The following is a 21325-nucleotide window of genomic DNA, read 5'->3' as shown; positions in this document are numbered from 1 at the left end:
AAGAGGAAGATGGCCTTGATTGAGTATGAAGAAGAGAGAAGATATGAGGATGGGGCAGGCCATCCCCCTCTCTTGTATGCGGGTTTCTGTTCGGGCATGCCGACAAAGTCACCAACTTCGTTATCAACATCAGCAATCAATCTTGTCGTTGTATTCAGGCGTTTTCAAGCTGGCAAACGACAGCGCCCTTATTTCCCCTTTTCTCTTTCCTTAGCTTTATCAAGCAAACATGCCAAAGTCTTTAATGCCACTCTTTGTCACCGCTGATAGACCATTGACATAACAGGTGGCAGCAAACACACTGAACATCATCCACGAGTTGCTTCAACGGTACTCAAATGAGACAGCGAAATCTCTTTTCCAACCAAATCTTACACTGATGTACATGTTGAATTCAATTTTGTCTAAATGCGAGCTAAACCGGTAACCTTTATCCTTTCTTCCTAGGCTCCAGCACCAAAAGCTCGTTCTCCATCTAATCAATCCACACGGAGAACGCGGGCACCTCGCTTTTGGACCGCCTTCTTCTTCTTCTGCCCACGGCTAAAGGCACCCGCTTCAAAATGATCACGGCCAACGTTGTCGAGATCTTTGACCTTGTAAATACGGATGAGCCAATTCTCACTGGTAAAGGCTTCTTCCAATACATCGAGTGTGGGGCTTGTATCGGGCATTTTAACACCCCGGACCCGATCAACGATCTTTCCAGGGGAGTTCGTTTTGTTAAAGTTGTGGTAAGACATCTTGTACCTGAAAGTAACCTGTTAGCATGGTGACTAATCGCTGCGTGAAATTTTACTTACATTAAGCTGTTCTTCATGGTCTCGGTAGCACCGGCATCAACTCTGTATTCGCCGCGTTCGGTGAAGAAGTTGCGCTCCTTGACCTCATCGGGCCAGATGCCCTCCGCAATGCGAACCATCCAGAGGAACTTGTTGATATCATCTCCGGAGTAGCCAAGGACGCCACCAAAGACGACGAGGACATAGTCAACCTCGTGCTGGCGCATGATGGGATAGCTGACCTCTTCGCGAGAACTCATGGCCTTTCCAACAGTAGCGATGTGGGTGTTGTTCCAGGTGTTGTTGTCAACAAGCGTTGGTCGGTCAGCCATACCACCAATCTGATAACCATAGTCCCACCATGACATGATCTTGGCGTCTTTGCCAGTGTTCTGTCGGAGCCACTGGTAGGCCTCTCGATAGTCATCAATGATGACCGGGCTGCCGTCCATGCGCCGACTGGACAGGACAACAGAGGGTGCTGAGTAGGCGTTGGAGGTAACCCATGTACAGTGGGTGACAAACATGACCAGGTAGATGACCATGCCAGCAACAACCGTAATCTTGGACAAAGTAGTGTAAACACCGACCTCGGGCTTTGCGGTCGCTCGAAGTGCACCCTTGGCCTTCTTGGATCCATCAGCGGCCTCTCCTTGCGCAGCTTGGGTAGGCTCAGGCTGATTGACCCGCAGATAGGTATCGAGGAGCTGAGAGGCAGCCATGGCAGCGGCAACACACACAACAGGTGTCAGTGTGAGCATAAGACGGACCATAACACCAGCAAAGTAGCTTGCAAACAGAGCATAGACAACAATGAATACATGCTCATCCGCGAGGTTCTGGAAACACATATAAACACCGGCAGGGAAGAGCCAAATGAGGAAGTTAAGATCAAAGAAAAATGAGGGCCATGCAGTAGGCTGATGCTCAGAGACTGAAGCGATGATGGGAATGTGAATCTTGGCATAGCCGGTGTCGAATAATGAATAGAATCGACCGCCCCAGGGCGCGATGTATCCAAATGAGGTCAAAAGAATGAGGCCAGCGAGACCGATGAAGAAGGTCGCGACACCAGCGGCAACTACGATGGTTGTGATTTGTCGTCCAGGGATAACAGACTTGACGTAAACAATGAATGCAATCACCTGAAGAAGGCCAAAAACACCTACACGATAATGTTAGTACCATGGGTCGCAACGAATGTTTGTGTATACACACCAAGCGCGGGCATGTGCTCATTGGTCTTGACACAAAGGAAGCCGACGAAAGGCACCTGGAAACTAGCCATGGTACCAATAGCGTACCACGTCGTGTAGCTGATATAGAGGCGATCGCTGTATCGACCCATGCAAATGAGAACGAAGGCATGGACGGGCAGTAGACATGTAATGAAAGCATATCCACCCCACGACGCAACCATGTATGCGTACGATAGTGCGCAAAGAGCACCCCACAGCATCGAGCCCAGCTTCAAGGCCTTAACCCAGAGGTAGAATGTGAGAACAAGAAGGAAAATGGCGATGGCCTCGTTATCGTAGCTACCGGCCACGGATCGAGAGATGTAACCTGGTGCAATGCCCATGAAAACTGCGGCAAGAAGACCAGCGGAAGAAGAGGTGGTCATCTCATTGGTAAGTAGGTAGGCAGCATAGGCTGTCAGTCCAGAGAAGGCCGGGGCCAGAAGGACACAAATGTTTCGAATATCGACAGGAACCGTAAGGGCGCGGAGAGCGTGGTAGATGACGCCGCTTGTCACCATCAGACCAGGATAGAGGGTGCCTCCGGTAACCCGCCCAAGAGGATGCCATGTCCTGTCATCGAACCAATCCCAAAACTTGTAAAATCCATTGGCGACGAGGTATTTTGTCGCGCGGAAGTTGAACCACGGGTCGACTGTCTTAGAGGTTAGCTCGCCATGATGGAGCAATCTGTTAGTATGAGCAAGACTGACATTCGTGAATAATACTTTCGAAGCCTACGCCGGACGTATTAGCAAAAGATACATTCCTAATAGAAGAGGACCCCCTGTACTCTGGAGACAGAAAAGCCAGAGCAGGAATTGAGGGCATTCGCCCATCATGGGAAGAAAGCACTTACGTATAACAGAAAAAAGGCGACTGGACACAGCTGCGCCAGCGATCAAGAGAAGAATGATGACTCTTAGTAGAGTCCTAGTGTTTTGTCCGTTCACTCCAGCGAGGACGTCTTCGGTCTTTGCCGTCTTTACCGCCATGATGGGTTGCGATTATCGACGATATTTGACCCTGGAGTTGATGCAACTTGCAGAAGCCGAAACCCAAGACGATATTCAACTCCACCAGAAGGACAGCTTGGAGCTTTCCTACTGAGACGGGGGAAGCTACCTACAGGAGGTAAATGTGGGACCCACCCCGACCTAGGTACGTATCCTTTACGCGGCCGTGCATCCACTCAAAACTTAGCAAGGTAAGGTGGTAGTTAGCCACTAACCCATGGCCGTGGGGTGCTGAGCCACAGTTTATCCGGCGAAGCTCTACATAGGATGGTTATCAAGAAGACGATGATGATCAGGTCATTCTACGTCAATTTCGATGAATTTGACTAGGATAGCATGCAATATAGGTGAACTTACCCAAGCTCATCTACATGTCACTTCACTGGTCACAGAAACTGCCTCGAGCACCAGAGTCGCTTATCGTCGTTCAGTTGCTTTTTCTTGTAAAACTAAACATACATACATCCGTACCTGATACACATCATCATATAAGCCCGCAGAGAAACTTACCAGCTTTCCCGCTCAAAGTCTCCCATTGCATGCCCAAGTGTTACAAGCCCTAGCCAAAACCATTGACGTTTTTCTTGTCGTCTAAAGTAGATATATTGTACACCTGTACACAGAGTTAAACAGGGACCTAAGGAAACATCTATGCAGGGCCGCCATGTATATCCTCAATCATACACCGAGTCTGGTTCGAGGCTCGGATTATGCCTCGGCAGGACCTGTTTCCCTACGGTTGGTCAACCTTTTCGCCGAAACCTCCCATTGCTTCCACCCTCTCCCTTCTCATATCTTGCGTTGCGTTTCCCTGCGCCGGTATTACATATTTAAGGGTTCTCCTTCTGCACCTTCAACAGCAGCTTCTCGAGATCAAACTTGGGGTCTGAGGGGTCGGTGATAACTGTATGCACGGTTAGTTATGAGGTCTCGACAGGTTGTGTGTCTCGCATGTGCAATATGCCACGGCCAATTGCTACGAGTGCATTTAGAGCGGAACTGGGTCTGACGTACCAGAGTCGCCAGATGTTGGGTTGTTCTTCTTAGCAAACTCAGCCTTGGCTTGCTGGATAAGCTTCTCCTTCTTCTCGTACTCGTGCTGCGCATGCTCGGCCTTTTGCGAGGCAGTAATCGCTCGCTGGTGGGTGAAACCGTAAAAGATACCTAGGCCAAGGGCGGACCACCGCAAAACCTGTAAATGGCTCAATTAGTCCTCAAGTCCATGAGCTATCCAATTCTGCCGCTTGAATGATCGTATTCCCTGACGTCGTCGATTGCTCGGGGTTGGGACACGGTCGAGCGGCCGAATCGGGGAGGATAACACGCACGTTCACTCCGGTCGAAGCCATTGGGAATTAGAGTCGCAAAAAAGGGCGAAAGGGACGAAGAGCGAAAGGATCGGTATTGACGGTAGTCGGCGGTCGACAATGACTTGTCAATGGGCCCAGTCGGAGTGGCTCGAGGGGATTAGATGCGTCGGCTTGAGGTGAAGAATTGAAAAGTCGTCGGGAAAAGTCGCAGTTTTTCCAGTCGCTGCCAAAGAGAGCCAACCGCTGGCGGCTGGGAGCTCGGACAAGCTGGAGCCAGTAGCCAGTGAGCCGGCCAATGTGATCACGTGCTCGTCCTCATCTCCCAGATCAATTCACTGTGGAGTTGAACAGCGATACGTACCGCCTTCAATTCCACTAGCATTCTTCAGATTTCAGGCTTGTGCAGGGGGGTTATGGGGGTTGCAAGTGCCTGAGTTGCTCGCGCATGGATGGATTCAATTGGACCCCATCACAAGCTCATACCTTGGAGCATTTCATAACTTGATCACTCCAAACACACAACAAAGAACTTACAATACAGTCACCTCATTTTGTCGCGAAGGACAACTTTTTGTTTCTTGCGATTTTTTCGTCGTTTGTCTGTTTTGCGAGACTTTATTTATCATCGTTCATCGCCTTGTTGAGTTATACCCTCCCAAACCCAGTCTCATAGCTCTCAACATATTGTTCAGTCTCGCAATGCGACTGTGGAACGTCCGCAATGCAACAACGTCGAGATGAAATCCTAGCGAAGAAGGCGAAGCTTGCTGAGCTCAAGCGCCAGAGAGAGCTTCGGGCAAGCCAAGCGACAGCAAGTCGCTCCAACATAGGAACCTCTAGCGACGTTGGTCCCCTGAAACCCTACCGCCATTAAGCCCATCGTTGACGTTTCTCAACCATAGTTGATATCGCCAACTCCTGGAAGAGCAGATAACCGCCGCGAGATCGAAACTCTTATAAACAGTCTCGTCGGTGACAGTAGACCCGGCTCGACTGTCACGGGAGGACCTGGCTCTCCGGCTCCTCGTGGTAGCCGCCCAAACAGTGTCCTCAGCGCCGGCGAAATCAGCAACGAACCCTCCGAAGTCACGACCACTAGCCACGCTCAAGTTCCCGCGCAACCGCCGCCTAGTCTTAGCACTGCTCCCCTCCTGACCGTTTTCGAATGCCCGCCGTCGCCGGTAAAGGAGGTCTTCTCATACAGCAAAGGTGTCCAGACTACAGAGGAGTGGACCACACCTACCAGAACCAGGGCTCAGTCTCTCATATCTGAAGCCGAAGATGTTCCCGCCGTAACTTCAACGCCCAGCAAGAGGCTGAGCAGGAGAGAGCGAGATCGAGAAGAGGAACTCCGACAAAAGATCAGAGAAGAGGTGGAGGAGGAATTAAGAGCGACAAAGGAGTTTCTGAGCGATGGTGTGCTTCCTTCCGGCTCAGGTTTGAATTATCCTTCCAGGAATCTTACCGCCGAAGAGCTGGACGCTGTCGCCCACTCTGATGAATTCGTTGACTTCCTGGATAAGTCGACAAAAGTGATCGAGAGAGCTCTCGACCAGGAGACATATGACATTCTCACAGACTACGCTTTACAAGGCCAGGATAACGATGATGAAGACGAAGATAGTGGTAACACAGGCGGTAAGGGGCGACACAGGATAAAAGAGGTGGTCCAGTTCTTTGACGAGCGGTGGTCGAAGAAGCGCATGATCAGCGGAATTGATTTCTCGCCAAAGTTCAGCGAGCTTGTCCTCGCGTCATACACCAAAAATCCGACAGCTCCCCATGAACCTGACGGGTTGGTTCAGGTGTGGAACATGCACATGCAGGATCGTCCTGAATACGTTTTCACTGCGCAGTCAGATGTCTTGACTGCCAAGTTTTCTCCTTACCACAATAACTTGATTATCGGTGGTTCATATAGTGGTCAGGTGTTGCTGTGGGACACGAGAGCAAAGGCAGCTCCGGTTCAAAAGACTCCCCTTACGGGCTACGGTCATGCCCACCCTATCTACTCTGTTGATATTGTTGGTACCCAGAACGCCAACAACATCATTTCTTGTTCCACTGATGGTGTGGTCTGTGGCTGGACAATGGACGTCTTTGCTCAGCCTCAGGAACTTCTTGAACTCAAGAACCCTAGTCAGGCCAAGGTGGCTGTTGAAGATGTGAGCCCAACGTGCCTTTCTTTCCCAGCTACAGATCCTACATTCTTCCTCGTTGGCAGTGAGGAGGGCACCATCTTCCCTTGCCACCGATATGACCGCGCCGGTGCCAAGGCTGGTGTTGATAAGAAGATCAGCTACAAGGGACATACCGCCCCTGTCATGTCTGTGGATTTCCATCCTGCTAGGGGGCCGGTGGATTTGGGTGATTTGGTCATATCGTCGTCGCTCGATTGGAGTGTTAAGCTTTGGAAGGTTCGAGCACCTGCGGCGACATCTACAATCGGCTCTGGCGATGGCACCATCTCGCCCCTAATTGACTTTGTGCGTGAGGACGTCGTCTACGACGCCAAGTGGTCGCCCGTCAAGCCGAACATATTTGCATTGGTCGACGGTGCTGGATGGCTGGAGCTTTGGGACATTGCAGTCGAGACGGAAGAGCCTGTGTCCAAGATTTCGCCCAGCTCTCGAAAGGATGGCAGAACTATGCTTTCGAAGAGCCTGAACAAGGTTGCATGGGAGCCCAACGATGGAAAGCGGCTTGCGACTGGTGGCATCGATGGCTCTCTCACAGTATTCGAGGTTGCCAGTGGCCTTGGTGGCAAGGATGGTCCAAAGAACGAGGACTGGGCGAATGTGAAGAAGCTTGTGAACCGACTGGAGGCAGTTGGTTCAAATGGTGCATTGATAGTTTAATTAGTGATCTCCATTGGATGGAGTATTGGCAGCGTAGTGGCGTGCGTTCTTGTGTTGCGAGGTAGCTAAGAGACGAATTTATTGATATACCCAAGGCTTTTTTTTTTTTTTTTTTTTTTTTTTTTTTTTTTGGTTCCTATCTTGCTTTTCTCCGATGATTTAATCCAATCTATTGATCTCTACGTATCACTATCCCCAGTTACAGGCCCTTGCTGTTATCTCCCGTCGAGACCCAGGAGTACGTTGTCACGTGTTGTCTCCACATTCAACAATATCTTCATTTTATCGTGGGCAGAAGCTCAGCCTCAGCTTTAAAAACCCTTAGCTCTCTAGTTGAGAGACTCTGCGCAACGATGAGCAGTCATCTGAAGACTTTATCTTCCCTCTAGGAGTCCATCACTATAACTAGGTGCTACGAAAGACAATAGATACAGTATGGTAAGTCACAGTCCTCTTGAAACACTCATTCAATTTTTCATGATGGCATTCATTTTTATGAATTCTGCAATTCCGAATGTCCTTTTGGTTTTGGGCAACACGTGGACACTTTACAGCTGAATAGTAACCTTGCTACTCATTGCTTCTCATTGCTGTCTTGAAACCGTGTTCTGACTCAACAACAGACTTTGTCACACAGTTAGGCCTCCATTGGCACGCCTTCAGGATACCGCCCGCCAGAAACCTCAAATGCATAGGCTATGTCCTCAAGAGTTTCCATCTCTTCTTCCGAAAGCGGGAAGTACTGGGCATTCTCCTCGACTCGAGCTGTTGTGGTTGCGCCAGGGGTGGGAATGATGGTAGGCATTCCCTTGCGGCTGTTAAGTCCTCTAACCCAGTTGATGGCAAGCTGTGCAGATGTGATTCCCTTCTTTTCTGCTACCGCCTTGACTTGGTCAACAAGCTTGAGGTTGTGCTGGAAGGATTCTGGCTGAAAACGTGGGAATCCGCTGGCAATGCCCTGGCCCTGGAATTGAGAGCTGTCGGCAAAGCGGCCTGTCAACATCTGTAGTGACTGTTAGATTTATGTTCTTTGGGTTTGAATAGGCGAACTTACGCCGCGTCCAATAGGCGCGTAGGCCATGATAGGAATATTGTGCTTAGCACACGTAGCAGCAACGCCGTTCTTGAGGATGTCGGGGCTAAACAGACTGCATTCGACCTCGACGAGAGCGACCTTGACATACTTGACGGCTTCTTCGATAGTCTCGGCACTGCATTCCGACAGAGCAATGCCACCGACCTTGCCGGTATCAACATATTCCTTCTGAATGACATTGAGGGTTTCTTCAAAGGGCACTTTGTGGTCCCGTCTTGATGGCGCGAAGATATCAAGTTTCTTGGCACCGCCCAGTTGATTGAGCACATTGTCAATAGACCTTCGCACATTCTCAGGAGATCCATCAAGTTGAAACGTATCAGGGTTGTAAGTGCCCTTCATGGCGATGGTGATCTTTTCAGCATCTTCTGGAAATTTTGTGAAGTATGCCTTGATGAGAGTCATGCTGTTGTACTCTGGAGGTCCGTAAAATTCAGCGCCGCTCCAGAGGTTGCAGCCATTGGCGAAGGCTGTGTGCATAGCTTCAAGAGCCTGATCCAAAGGAGTTGGTTCAGGACGCCAAGTGAAACCTTCAAAGTTATCAGTCTGGGTGTTTTAATTAAGCGGAACGACCGAACACACCCATAAGGCCGTAGCCGAGAGCTCCGACATGCCTTCCCAGAACTTCAGGCATATTTGGTGTTTATGGATGTGTGTATGGATATGTGTTTGGGTATTTAATCCAAGCTAGAAGAACTATGTGGGTGGATTTGGTGATATCGAGTTGAGAGAGGGGCTGTGAGACTCAGCAATCAAATGAGGAAGGGTATGAAGGTACTTATACATCAGAAGGAATGAATGATTGCATCTAATTCCAAGTTCTATGCGACTATCTCGGTTGATTATTCACTCTCTATCTGACCCATAATGGTGTTGTTCGCCACACCCGTTCATCGGGATTGCAGCTTCAAAATGCTACATAAATCCGAAAATGGATCTGACTAAACTTAAGTCCAGTTCTTGTCCCGTAACGCGACGCCCCGTGAGAGCCCGAAGCCAACAGATCGGAGCTTGCTCTTTACGAAATTGCGTGCCGTCGAGTAGTCCCTGATGGAGATAGGATATTGGCTAGTGCTGTTAATCCGATTGGATGCGAAGCAGGTCAGGGAGGTAGTTATCTGGAGGAACCAAGTATGCGCAGCAAGCTGTCTCCTAGTGCTGATGCCCTCAATATGGTGGCCATCATTCTCGTTAATCAAGGTTAATCAATATTCCCTCCTTTCCTCCTCTGTTCGGCTCAGGTTTAACCACTTCCTCCTCGATGTCTTCTTCGTCTTCATACTCATCCTCAGCTTCGGATTCCTCTTCAAGGTCTGCGGAGTGCACATCTCGACGCCGAGCAAGAATTCGGGTTCGCTGCTTTCTTCTGGTGATATTCCCAATCTTCCTCGCAGTTCGTCGACCATACGGAGCATCCGCTGCACAAAGGGCTTGGGGGGACATTGGCATCAATCCCTGCGCTTGGAGCCACCAATCAGGGAATCCAGTCAGACCAACCTCTCCGAGACCCTCTGCAGTGACGGGCATTACATGTTCATAGTGACAGTCTCGGCCCCATTTGCATACGCCGTGGTGACACCAGTGTCGACAGGGTGTGGGCAGTTGAGATGATGGTGCCGTAGTGTTGGTTGGAATAAGTAGTGTCTCTTTGAGGGACGTAAGCCTGAGGTGGGCTGGCTGCTGTTGGTTGGCAGGATTGTGGCGACTAGATGAGAGGCCTTGTGCTGGCTTGAGCTTATAATTCTGAGAATTAAGCTGAGTTGTAGTTGTAGTTGGTTTCGATTTCTCATAGTAGTTGTGAGAAGCTGATGCACCCACTGGGCAAGGACCAGGCTGGCATTCAGTGGTCCGCTCCTCTGAAGCGTCCGATTCATCACTAGTTGAAGCTCCATCCCTAGTAATGGGAGCGAATCGAAGCTTGTAAGTATCCAGCTCAGCATGAATAACCCCCAAATTCCCCATGTCTCTAGTCTCATCTGGGGACAGACTTCGAGGGGCGCCGATGACTTCGATCCAATCTGGAAGAAGGTCTGCCGGGATAAGAGGGACAGCAGTTGCAGGCTGAGAAATAACTTGGCCGTTGGGTGTGATTTGCTCTGCCCCTGGTCTGACCAGAAAGAACTGGGGTTTGATTCCCATGTTGGCTGGTGAGCGATGTGTGGTCAAGGAACAGGAGAAAAGTGAAGACGCAAGCTGTGGTATGTAAAATGTGAAATGTGATGGAAGCGAAATTTCGAAGACCAGGTCCTTAGGAGCTCGCTTTATATAATTTACACGTACAATTTGTCAGTTCCAGTTGTCTCATGGACCTCCGTTTGCTGTGACACAAGTGAGGACGGACAAAGGCTCAGATGCAAACCAAGAAGGCTTTGTCACACCCAGGGGAGACAAATAAACTTTATACCTATATCCTAAGTGACAAAAAGCTTATTGATCCTTCATCATAGTCATTTTTGACACCATCACTTGATATCTTGCTCCATGAAGCACACTCATTTATCGAGCCTCCACACGCATCTTGACATCCAAACCATCTACGCAGTAACCCAGTTGTCTAGGTCCATCTTTGAGTTCCACTTCTCTTTTGACCCATCGTCCAGGTTTGCCTGCAGTATCCTCCTCAGCAGCATGTGTGTCGATCCCTTTGCGTTCCCTCTCCTCTTCGGCATCCTCCTCGTCGCTGCTATCGCCCTCTTGATCGTCGAAGCCAGCTACAGGGTCCCATTCTCCTGTTTCCCAGATAAGCCCCAGTCTGAGAGGCGACAGTCCAAACAGTTTTCCAGCGATGCCTTTGACGGCATAGATATCGTACGACTTGGGGATCTTCTTCACTTTTTCCTCGCCATTTTGAAGACGGAAACCAACAGTAACTAGACGTGCCTCCAGGAAAGCGGGGTTGACCTCTAATCGACGAACAATGTTTGGTTCGCCGTAGATTTTGCAAAGGTCGGCATACCGAGGGTGATTTGCCAGGACTTCTTGTTCGGCGTCCTCTGGTGCAGCCGCGAGCTGTTTTGCAATCCGCGAAAGATAGAACATCTCAGCGTTACTTCTATCAGCCGGCGTGATCTGGCTGAAATTGAGGGACTTTAGTGACCCAAGGCGGGCGACAGTAAACATGTGTGACTCCTCCGAAGATGATGCTTTGGCATCAGCGTCCACAGCGTCGTAGAAGGGGTTGTGGCCAATTCGCAACCCAACTAGACCAGGGAAATGTTTGGTAAGCTGGTTCACAAAGTCCCAGGACTGAATTTTGTTATAGGAGACGTCGAGATACTGGACAGTATCTGAGAAGATCGGTCCTTCTGTACCTTCAGGGGCAATTGCCGAAATGTTGTTCCCCTTGAGGTGGACGTTGCGCAGTGATCTGAGTGTTGCAAGGGTGCTGATGTCCACAAACGAAGTGAATTCGTTGATTTCGAGGTTGATTGATGTCAAAGTGGACGAAAGATTGCCATAGTCCAAAGCAGGGAGAGATTGAAATTGGTTTGATCCAGCATCAAGAGCAGCCAAAGATGGAGACTTTGTTGCAATGTGGCAAACTTCCTCCCAGCTCAGCAAGGTTTCCTCGAGCGACAGTTCTTTGACGCTGTTTACAGCATCGCTTACTTGATCGTCTAAAACATTCTGGAATCGATTCCCACTATAACTAGGTCAGCGACTTGTTTGCCTATGGCCAGAGGGTCATACTTGAGGGTCAGGTGCTGGAGATTTGGTAGCTCACGACAAATCTCAAACACGGGGTCAAGCCGCTCAAACAAATTGCGACTGAGATCCAACTGCGTAATCTTGGGACACGTCTTTGCAATGATTCCCTCGCTCTCGTCGTCTGCTCTGGCACTGGAAACCTGGAGGTCCTCGAGAATCACCACAGTGAGCTCGCCAATATTGGCTTGCTTACGGCGAATCTTCTCAAACCCCACCTCCTCAGCACGCTTCCCGAAGAACACAATCTCTTCTGCAGCCCTTCTGCCATCTGGAAGCGTGTATTCAGAGGCATATTTGTGGTTGACTGCTGCTAGAAAGTGACGCGGCGGGTCAGCTGGCCGTGAAGGGCGCACAAATGAGGCAGCAGTGGGGAATTTAGATCTGCCTTGAGAGAGTCAGTCAGTCATCAATTACACACAAGCAGATAAATACATGTAGCGGATGATGTGTCTGGTCTGGTCTGGTCTGGTCTTACAGGTAAAGTAACGAATGCCTTTGTGACATCCGTCGTGTTTGCCACGGGCTGAGTCGTCCCATTCTACGCCGAGCCATGTCCCTGTTGTGCCTGAGACTTCACCGACGAATCTCACCGTGCAGAGAGCGCCATCGTATGAGATGCGTTGGCCAACGTAGTTCGCCGTTGTCATTTTTTCCGTTTCAGGTAGTTTCTCGCTATATCACAAAGATGGGCTTTTGATGCTCACATTGAGGAGGTTGAAGATGGGAACTACCAGGATAAGAGGATCCTTAAGGCACCAGATTTTTTGAGATAACGATACAATAGTTGTAGCCTCAAACAACACCAAAATATTGAAATCGAGTAAAGACTTTCACATGTGATCAGAACATCATTAGACTTGTTGCTAAGGGGATTTCATACTATTGGGTAATTAAATCAATTGTGTATTCGGTATGGCTATTGATTCTATGTCTCCACGTGAGCTTGAATCAGAAGTCAGAGAATCAATCCCATGATACTCGTCATAACTCACTGGCCGTACGGTTTCAAAGGATTAAGATAGATGTATGTGATAATCGCTCCTCATAAAACTGCTCTGCTCAATCGTGTGATTGTCACAAGCTTCCTAGGCAAGTAGGTCGTATTCATGACTTTTTTGCATATGCGATATCTCGCCACAGGGTAACTTCATCAATGCCTTGCCCATCCACTTTTCAACGTCTCCTCATCTCACCGCTAGCATCAACACTCATCGTAAACCAATAGCTTAGACTACAATGTCGTCCTCTTCCATTGAATGCCAGCATCGCTGTGCCCAAATGTTCTCAATGGCATTGTTTCTGCAAGATATATCTACTCGCACTAATCTTCTCAACCCGCAACGTCCAACTTCACAACCGTCTCAGAAAGTCTCCCCTACTACACCAAGACAACCATCTGATCCATCGATACAACAAATGAGTCAGCTACCAGACAGAACCATCTGAGAAGAGTCAAAGAACTGCATACAATCGGGGTCCATAGGCATTTCATAAAAACTGGTAAGATTATGACTTAGCAATATATCATTACCAACCAATTTGTTTATCACGAATATCACGCATTTGTTCAATAGAGTCCACAGGCTAATTGTTCACTCAAGGAAATCAATTGGTAACAAGCTAGTTACAGTTTCAGACTAAATCCAGCCTTTGCTGGTAAAACAGGTGTAGAGAGTGTCGGTCATCAAATTCAATGCCCAATCAGTTCATGTGGCATTCTGGTATCGTTTCGCTCAAAATCAATTCGCTCGGCCAATTCTTCCCTTGGCCTGGTCACATTCCTCCAAAAATCGGTAGATGCCTTCAAGGCCTTCATAGTCTTCCGACGGTCCAGCTATTGAAGAGCTGTCCGGAGGTGACATCGTCTCGTACCCCTCGGTCTCAGCCAACCACGGACTATTTATCATTTCGTCCAGATATGACTGCTGAACAAAGTATTCCTCGTCTAGAGTTGAGATTTCGTCAGTTTCGTAGCCCTCGAGTGATCGGACTGATACGCTGGGGGTCAAGGCCGACTTCATGCCATCGGGAGCGAACGGGAAACGGAGGGCAACCGGAACACCGACTGCATGATCAAAATCGGCATCTTGGCCCACCACACCGCGCTGAATACCAATGTCATCGCAAAGTCGCTCAATGGTCTCAGCGTCAACGCCTGGAAAGCGGACTCGAAGAACATTATGCTTCTCTAATAAGACTGGGAGGTCACCCAGCACTGCAAGCCTGCGGAGGTCGGCATTGATGGCCGTGAGGTCTTGCAATGCTCGTCCAAAGTCAGAGGACAAAACATCGAGGAAACCCTCAGTGTTGAGGGAAGCGCCCCCAGCGGCGGCCTCAGCCTTGAAACCAGAGGTCTCGGAGGCAAAGGGAATGGCCGCAGCGAGAGGGCTCAGAGCTGTGACCGTAGGGCTGAGCTGGAAGTCGATGAAAGAGCCGGGAGCGGAGTGGGAGAAGGCCGAGAGCTTGTGCATCGCCTGATCTTCGACCGGTGACACAGCACGATACTGTCGCTCGCCTCGAGGTCCAAGACCATCGTAGCGGAGCTTTTGGCCGGAGAGGAAGAACGCTCTCATGGCTTGGGAGACGTTCTGCACAACCTGGGCCGGAGCTGCCGGAGTATGCGAGAAGTACCGAGCACTGCCTCCGAGGCTGTATCCGCCAGCACTGCGAGGAAAAGCACCACCGGTCAGATTCGGTCGAAGAGCATTGGCAAAAGGAGCTCGGCCGGAGAACTGGGCAACACGTCGAGATGTGTTCGAAGTCGGGAGCTTGGATCGATCGAACCGGGCAGCCTTGGGCTCGGAGCTAACGAATCTCCTAATGACTCGGTTGAAATTTTGAGCTGCAGAGCTCGAGAACCATCTAGGATGGCGCTTCTGCTGTCGGAGCACAGCAACGGGGTGAATTGGTTGACGAGCAACTCTGGCGGTTCTGAGTGTAAGCTGGGATTGCAGGGGCCGCGTCATGAAGACGAGCTTGGTCCGAACCACATTTGTGGTTTTGGCTACAGCGACTTTAAGAAGCCGTCGGGCCATCGGACCCAACAGCGCCTCTAAAGACGCCATAGTGAGGTTTTTTGTTGTTTCCAATCCAACGGTGTTGGAAAGTGAGGTGCGTAAGCTGAAGTACAACGCATTCAGCTCGGGCGGTATGAGGGCCTTTATGGCGGTGATAATTCGCCACAGCATGCGCCACACGGTAAGGACCGGGTGGCAGATTGCGGGGTTCATCTAGCACGAAACAAGGTTAGTGCGATTGTACAGTCAGCAATTGTGACCTCCACCAACAATAAATTTTCTTGTCTTCGATTTTCCTTCGCTCAAACCTCTCCCTCTTCATTCCTCAAGGTCTGGCTCGCGCACACGATGCGAAGGCGTTGTCAATTTTGCGCGATCATGACCTTGGATTACTTACAGGTAAGAATCTTTCTCTCTCCCTGCTTTATTTTCTGCTTCACATGATGAACATCATACACGAACAATCCAAATCAGACCAGCACAATGGTGATATAGCAATCTCTAGAATTACACTGAGAAAGCTTTGGACCTCAGAACCGGCAGGATGTTTTTGTCGCAAACCTCTTACTGACCAGTCACTAGTTTTGTTTGTTTCCTTGCTAGCCATACAATGGACGCGTCTCCCGATCGAGCGCGTCATCTCTTGCTATAAACTGAAAAGGTTGGTATATATTTTCCTTTGTCCCCCCCCAACCCTCTCCGAGTGATGATCAAAACGACACCTTAGGGATTCCTCATTCTTAATATACTATGTGGATACTGTTGTTATAAGTTTCAGCCTTGTCTGACAGGAGATCACAATGCCTCTTTGCTTGCACCGTTTTCTACTGATGCAATTGCTAACTCGCGCTTGTCAATAGGTAAATTTCTTCTTCCTCTCAAGCGCTCTCAGCCACTTTATGATGAAGATTTGAACGAACGGGCGGACATAAATGAGTACTGCTGCCTCCCGCCTTAGAAAAGCAAGGACGTACAAATCCTTGTGGTGGGTGTGTAGTGGGACCTCTTGTTGATACTTCGTCACCTGATCGTGGCTCCTGTGGAAATGGATTCTTGTCGATATCTGGTTAAAGAACTGGTGACTGACTTTTGAGGATCTAGGTACCTAAACAAAGAATTCTTACTCTTGCACATACATCCCTTTCGTGATGAGTTGTTTTTTTAGTATTCACACTGTTTGACTCTTGGTCTTCGGACCTTGGGATATGAACACAACATCAACATCTGATTGATTGGTATGCTTCCAATGCTCTCGCAATACGCGATTCTATGGCTAACCTGTATAGATTTGTTCTTGCGCTTTTGCTGCCAACCTCCATGACGGCGGACGCTAACTCCGTCATAGGTATACAATAGACATTCTGGTATCATGAATGGTAAGATAGCATTTTCCTGGCGCATATCTGCACACCCCTGCCATATGATGACTCTGCTATTATTAGCTCTATCCGAGTTCATCGTGACGAACAACCTTTTCACCTTGGAGAACTGATATGGTTTCCTTGACACATGCCTTTTCTTGCAACATTGTGAAGATGCCATAGCTAACCAGCTTCATTAGATTCAACGATTAATGATCGCGAAGTTATTGTACTTCAAGAATTATGTAATATGAGAATATATAATTTACCAAGCCATGCTATGCCTTTCTTTGTGTAAATGTAAATATGTGTGAATGTTGCAGATGTTTCCTACCTGGGAATGGTACAGCTATGTCCGTAGATATCCATTCTTTTTACGCCTATTGTGTTCTCGTTCACTCTAGCATGTACTAAACTTATCTCTTGAGCTGCAGCCTTGCGTTCATTCCAACAATGCAGCGGATCAAATCCCAATCATCCTTGTGGCCTACCCAGTCGGTGACGACGACTCCTGTACCTGCAGAACCGATCTTGAGCTTGTTTGGCCCCTTGCCATCCTCGCCGTGGCACATGCAAAGGTACTCGATAACAGAAGGGTTGACCTTGGCAGCAATACGCTCTGGCCAGCAGGTTGCATTGAAGAAGTTGCTCGCTGTGAGGAAGTTGACGAACAAGGGGGGTAAACTAGCATCCTCCTTATGACCATCCATCCCAGCGAGAGCAAAGGTCTGCTCAGCAGCGCGTTCGAGTTGCCGACGGCAGTACTCGATCTTCTTCTCTATATTCTGGCTCTCAGTAATTTCGTAAAAGTCTTGGACACGGATAATACCTCCCGGCACCTTGCCGTCTTCACAATTATCGGGCCAGGCGCCTGCGTCAATACCCCAACCTCGACCATCCCAGCATGTCTTCTTCATCTCGCCGTCCAAGTTGAAACGGCGGACGATGACAATGCGACCACGGGCACCACCCAGAGTTGGAATCTTGGGCTCAGTCCACCATCGACTTCGTCTTTTATCGACGTAGCTGTGCTTCAGATATTTTCCGAGTTGTTCGTCGTTGCCCCTTCCAGTACCTTCGCGCTTGATACTCATGATGACAGTCTCACTGCTGTTCTCGTCGAGGAACTTGTAAATATCCTCGAGCATGTGTCTGAAGTACTTTGTGCCAGTCAAGGAAATGGGAAACACGCTGTGGACAAGAGCAAGTTCATCATCGTCAGGACTGACGGACACTCGAACGTCGAGGAACCGAACACCATTTTTGAGTTGCTCCAAGACGTCAACCGCTTGACACCGAACAGAAGGAAGAGCAGTATAGCAGGTAGGAGAATTGTGCGTGCCAGGAATCGAGAGCAGAGTGAGTGGCCAGTCGTCGTGAAGCTCGTGCATCCAGCGATGCAGTTGGGCAGAAGAGAAGATGGCGAGAAAGGCACCGTTGGGGGTATAAACGACAGTGAGGTCATGTTTGCCTCCGTCCAGGTTCTTCATGACAGAAGATTTGTTGGAGGGGCTGGGGATGTCGACCTGATACTTGTGATCTTCATATTTGAAGGTAAGACGAACCACCTCCTTATTCTTGTCGGCGGCTCGGATGCCAGAATCCTTGGTCTTGAAGGGCTCAACTTTGACAGAGGCATTTTCCTTGTGAATGGGCTCGCCCTTGGCCTGGGTTTGGCGAGAGCTGAAGTCGGAAGCCTTGATGAAGCCACTGATATGGCTTGTCATATTTGAGAGGACATTGCCGGTTCTCACAGTTTGGCCCTCGAACCTCTCGATTTCTATGAGCTCGATTGGGTTGATAGTAAGATTGCGAATGGTGAGGTGAGCCATGGCTGTGGTTGTCGCAAATAAGGTGGTCACTAATTGAATGGAATGATGGCGCTTATTGCGAAACCTCGTGGAAAGTGGCTGAAGCTAGGTACCCGAAGAAGAGGTTTGTTAAGGGTGAAATAAAAAAGACAGACAGCCAAGCTTGAAGCCAAGCAGGAAAGGCCGGAGGTAAGCTCCTCCCGCGTGTAAAAATTAAGAGAATCGAGGCCAAGATCTTGAGTCTGAGGCTGAGTCTGAGTCTGAATGCGGTAGGGGGAGGTCAGGAAGCTGGGAGCTTCTGAAGCTCACCTCATGGAGCTATCCTATGCAGGCCTAGTTCGGAGTGCGCGGGGCCAGTTTTCATGTCAATTGGACCCCTCGAATAAAGTGGCGGGGACATGGAAGCACCCAAAAGACGGTAAAAGCCTAACGGAGCAGGGGTAGCAAGAGAGTGTAAGCTACTGTATCATGGGAGCTGAAGTCATCTCAGCTTGCGTCGTCATCATTGCCAAGGGTGCCAAGTGAGGGAGACTCCCCGGACCAAGTCAGACTTTTCATCTTGGGTGTTTCATCTGGCGCCGACACACTGAAAGTAAGCTTAACACAGCTACAGTAACAGACTGGGCTGGCATATAGGCTAAGCCTTCCAAGCCCTTCCCAAGAGAAGAGCAGAACTGTGAAGGCCCAACGCATACGGTTCAGTGTTGGCGTTCTGACTTGGCCGATGAACAATTCCATCGGGGAACCGACAATAGAGCACACAAAGCAAGGCTGAAGCTGCACATTGAGATGGATGGGTGTCAATAGGTAATCTACCTCCACGGTTGCCAGACTAATTGCACCGGCTCGACTTGGCTGATCCCGATCCTCTGAGCTGGGACGGGACAAACAATGGATAGCGTGTATGCTAAAAGGGACCGAGGGACAGGATGACCGTGCACCATCTGCTCAAGCGACCCGAGCTACAGTACCATTCCATTGGAAAGGGGGGGTTGCCTCTTGTTTCCTGGTTTTCCCTGCCTGACGATTGAAACGTTGACGCCTTAGCGTTGGGGGAATGCGATCACGGCGGGAATGGCGTTGGAAGGGATGCGATTATTGAGAATCGAGAGCGTAGGAACGAAGCAAGTCTATCATTGATTATTCCCAAGTAATTGGTTTCCTTGTTGAGAGTAGCTTGAAGATTGCTCGAGTTCAAAAGACGCGTGAAAGTCGAGGTGAAGAATGGCACGGTCATGTTGAAGGTGGCAGGTGAGTGACATGTAACACAATGGAACACAATAAGGATTTCCAACAAAGAGGGCCCAATATTACAGCATGAAGTTTAAGAAAGAGACGGAAATTATAACCAAGGAAGCTCTTATCATATTTGTATATCACTTTATATCACCAGTTAGGAATATCCTCTGCTGATTATTCGCATCCCAAGAATACCTTACTCTTTCTCAATAGCAGGCGGCACTGTAGATATTCGCCTGACATGAGGATCCCAGAGATCCCGTAGACAATGAGTCGACTTTTCTTTTTGGTAGCACAGTTAATTGATTATCATTTAATCTGTGGCTGAGACAAAGCAATGGTTCTCATATTAAATCAGGAATTAATTCCGCTGTGCTACATGAATATCACCGGCCTTCAGGGTCCGGCTGGTCAAGGAAGAAAGAAAGAAAGAAAGAAAGAATGAATGAATAAACTCCTCAACCCCATGCCCTTCATCTCTAATCATAAAAAGGCCGTCAATATCCTTCTCAGTATTGCTGTTCTCTTTTCAGCATCCCGCGAGAAAAGTCTAGTTAACATAGACCTCAAGGAACACTCGAATCCACCTTCACCAGGTTCGTTGGAAATGCTTGCTCGTGATTACCCAACAACCTCCTAATCCAACCATTTCCAGAGATGTAGCATGGTATTATTCATTCAATGACTTGTTCGCCGTCTTTTAGTAGGGGCCAAGTCTTCCTCATCATCCAGGTTAAGTCGAAGTGAAGGTCCAGCACGTTTCTGGATGAGACCTCCAATGACATCTCGGCCTCCAATGACATTACCTGTTCCCTCAACATTCAGGCCCGCATCGACCTGGATACTCAAGGGCCGAGGGCAGCCAGACTCGTCAATCATTGGAATGCCGCAACGGCCAGAGCTTCCCTCGTGTAAAGCTTGCACGACGGCCTTGGCGATAGCGTTGGCCTGTTCTGCAGGAGTGGCTGTGAGGCACACGATGTTGTTGTTTCGTGAAACATTGACAGATGTGTCGATTTTGAGGCTGATGGGTGAGCTTCCCTCAGATGTCTCATCTTGGTCATCATCCACAGTATCAGAAAGCAGGGAAGTGCAGGTGGTTTGTTGGGGCTGAGGGTGTGGGATACTTCCACCCATGTTAGGGAGAGCATCCCGCCTCTCTTGAATAATTCTGGCCATCATGGCAGTGAAATCAGCGGCGGGAACTCTTCGTGGTGTGTAGGCTGGAGGAGGGCTGTTCTCCTTGGGGACATCGACTTGGGGGTCCTGAGATTGAGAAGTATTGTTGGGAGCGTCCATGACTTCTTTTTATTTTATTTTATGTAAGGGAAGATGTATTTGTGTGCTCGGGTAACGATGCTGTCCGAAGAAAAGGAGAGCAGAGTCAGGTGATGTTACTGGATAAGATGTTTGTGTTGATGCAGGAGAGGAAGTCCAGTGCGACAGGCCAGTCATATATAAAGGTTTCTCGACGATAAAATTGCCGTTAATAACGGGGAAAGACAAGATCTTGTCCTCGACACAATAGGTAAAGGCCAGGGGGCGAGGTGGTGGTCGAGAGCTATGCGCCACGTGTGATAGTGCTGTCTCTGGCTTGCTGGGGTTGAGGTGACGCGAGGATGAAGTGATTTCTGGATAGAGTTAAGAGGTTCAGAGAGAGATGTTCCGGAAAGGAAGCGGGAACGGTATCTAGATATAGTTGGGCTGAAGGGAGAACAAGAAAAGGGGGAACTGAGCAAGTTTCCTCTGAGTGCTGGACAATACCAACACTAATCATAATAAGATAGAACCTATTCAACACCTGATTGATTGTCTACGTGGAGCCGCGTTGTGATATCTGCAGTGAGAGAGAAGTACAAGAAAATCACAGCAAACAAGATTTGTAGAAG

At 49.1% G+C, this 21325-nt stretch overlaps 9 protein-coding genes across 9 annotated transcripts; 1 reads left to right on the top strand and 8 right to left on the bottom strand.

The window, feature by feature from the left end:
- Positions 1 to 479: 479 nt before the first annotated feature.
- On the bottom strand, positions 480 to 3015 carry FPRO_01195 (putative oligosaccharyltransferase; the record flags this gene model as incomplete). The annotated part of the gene is made up of 5 exons (XM_031234161.1): positions 480 to 750; positions 804 to 1947; positions 2001 to 2675; positions 2734 to 2757; positions 2880 to 3015. 5 exons carry the CDS (start codon positions 3013 to 3015, stop codon positions 480 to 482), a joined length of 2250 nt encoding a protein of 749 aa, XP_031075277.1.
- An 851-nt stretch (positions 3016 to 3866) lies between these two features.
- Positions 3867 to 4385, bottom strand: FPRO_01196 (uncharacterized protein; the record flags this gene model as incomplete). Its single annotated transcript, XM_031234150.1, has 3 exons — positions 3867 to 3940; positions 4051 to 4228; positions 4365 to 4385. The coding sequence occupies 3 exons, from the start codon at positions 4383 to 4385 to the stop codon at positions 3867 to 3869; spliced, it is 273 nt and encodes a 90-aa protein (XP_031075276.1).
- A 682-nt stretch (positions 4386 to 5067) lies between these two features.
- FPRO_01197 (uncharacterized protein) lies at positions 5068 to 7204 on the top strand (the record flags this gene model as incomplete). Its single annotated transcript, XM_031234138.1, has 2 exons — positions 5068 to 5190; positions 5249 to 7204. 2 exons carry the CDS (start codon positions 5068 to 5070, stop codon positions 7202 to 7204), a joined length of 2079 nt encoding a protein of 692 aa, XP_031075275.1.
- A 637-nt stretch (positions 7205 to 7841) lies between these two features.
- On the bottom strand, positions 7842 to 8934 carry FPRO_01198 (putative pyridoxine 4-dehydrogenase; the record flags this gene model as incomplete). Its single annotated transcript, XM_031234127.1, has 3 exons — positions 7842 to 8207; positions 8259 to 8830; positions 8883 to 8934. The coding sequence occupies 3 exons, from the start codon at positions 8932 to 8934 to the stop codon at positions 7842 to 7844; spliced, it is 990 nt and encodes a 329-aa protein (XP_031075274.1).
- Positions 8935 to 9491: 557 nt separating this feature from the next.
- On the bottom strand, positions 9492 to 10439 carry FPRO_01199 (uncharacterized protein; the record flags this gene model as incomplete). The annotated part of the gene is made up of 1 exon (XM_031234116.1): positions 9492 to 10439. The coding sequence occupies one exon, from the start codon at positions 10437 to 10439 to the stop codon at positions 9492 to 9494; it is 948 nt and encodes a 315-aa protein (XP_031075273.1).
- Positions 10440 to 10796: 357 nt separating this feature from the next.
- FPRO_01200 (related to PAC2-involved in the stabilization of microtubles) lies at positions 10797 to 12655 on the bottom strand (the record flags this gene model as incomplete). Its single annotated transcript, XM_031234105.1, has 3 exons — positions 10797 to 11943; positions 11991 to 12393; positions 12484 to 12655. 3 exons carry the CDS (start codon positions 12653 to 12655, stop codon positions 10797 to 10799), a joined length of 1722 nt encoding a protein of 573 aa, XP_031075272.1.
- Positions 12656 to 13747: 1092 nt separating this feature from the next.
- Positions 13748 to 15073, bottom strand: FPRO_01201 (uncharacterized protein; the record flags this gene model as incomplete). The annotated part of the gene is made up of 1 exon (XM_031234094.1): positions 13748 to 15073. One exon carries the CDS (start codon positions 15071 to 15073, stop codon positions 13748 to 13750), a length of 1326 nt encoding a protein of 441 aa, XP_031075271.1.
- Positions 15074 to 16802: 1729 nt separating this feature from the next.
- On the bottom strand, positions 16803 to 18218 carry FPRO_01202 (uncharacterized protein; the record flags this gene model as incomplete). The annotated part of the gene is made up of 1 exon (XM_031234083.1): positions 16803 to 18218. One exon carries the CDS (start codon positions 18216 to 18218, stop codon positions 16803 to 16805), a length of 1416 nt encoding a protein of 471 aa, XP_031075270.1.
- Positions 18219 to 20114: 1896 nt separating this feature from the next.
- FPRO_01203 (uncharacterized protein) lies at positions 20115 to 20735 on the bottom strand (the record flags this gene model as incomplete). Its single annotated transcript, XM_031234072.1, has 1 exon — positions 20115 to 20735. The coding sequence occupies one exon, from the start codon at positions 20733 to 20735 to the stop codon at positions 20115 to 20117; it is 621 nt and encodes a 206-aa protein (XP_031075269.1).
- Positions 20736 to 21325: the final 590 nt, after the last annotated feature.

Source organism: Fusarium proliferatum (genome assembly GCF_900067095.1).
Source record: "Fusarium proliferatum ET1 genome assembly, contig: FPRO_scaffold001, whole genome shotgun sequence".
Lineage (NCBI taxonomy): Eukaryota > Fungi > Ascomycota > Sordariomycetes > Hypocreales > Nectriaceae > Fusarium > Fusarium proliferatum.
Note: the sequence above shows the minus strand (reverse complement) of the source record. Positions and strands in the feature narration are given on the sequence as shown.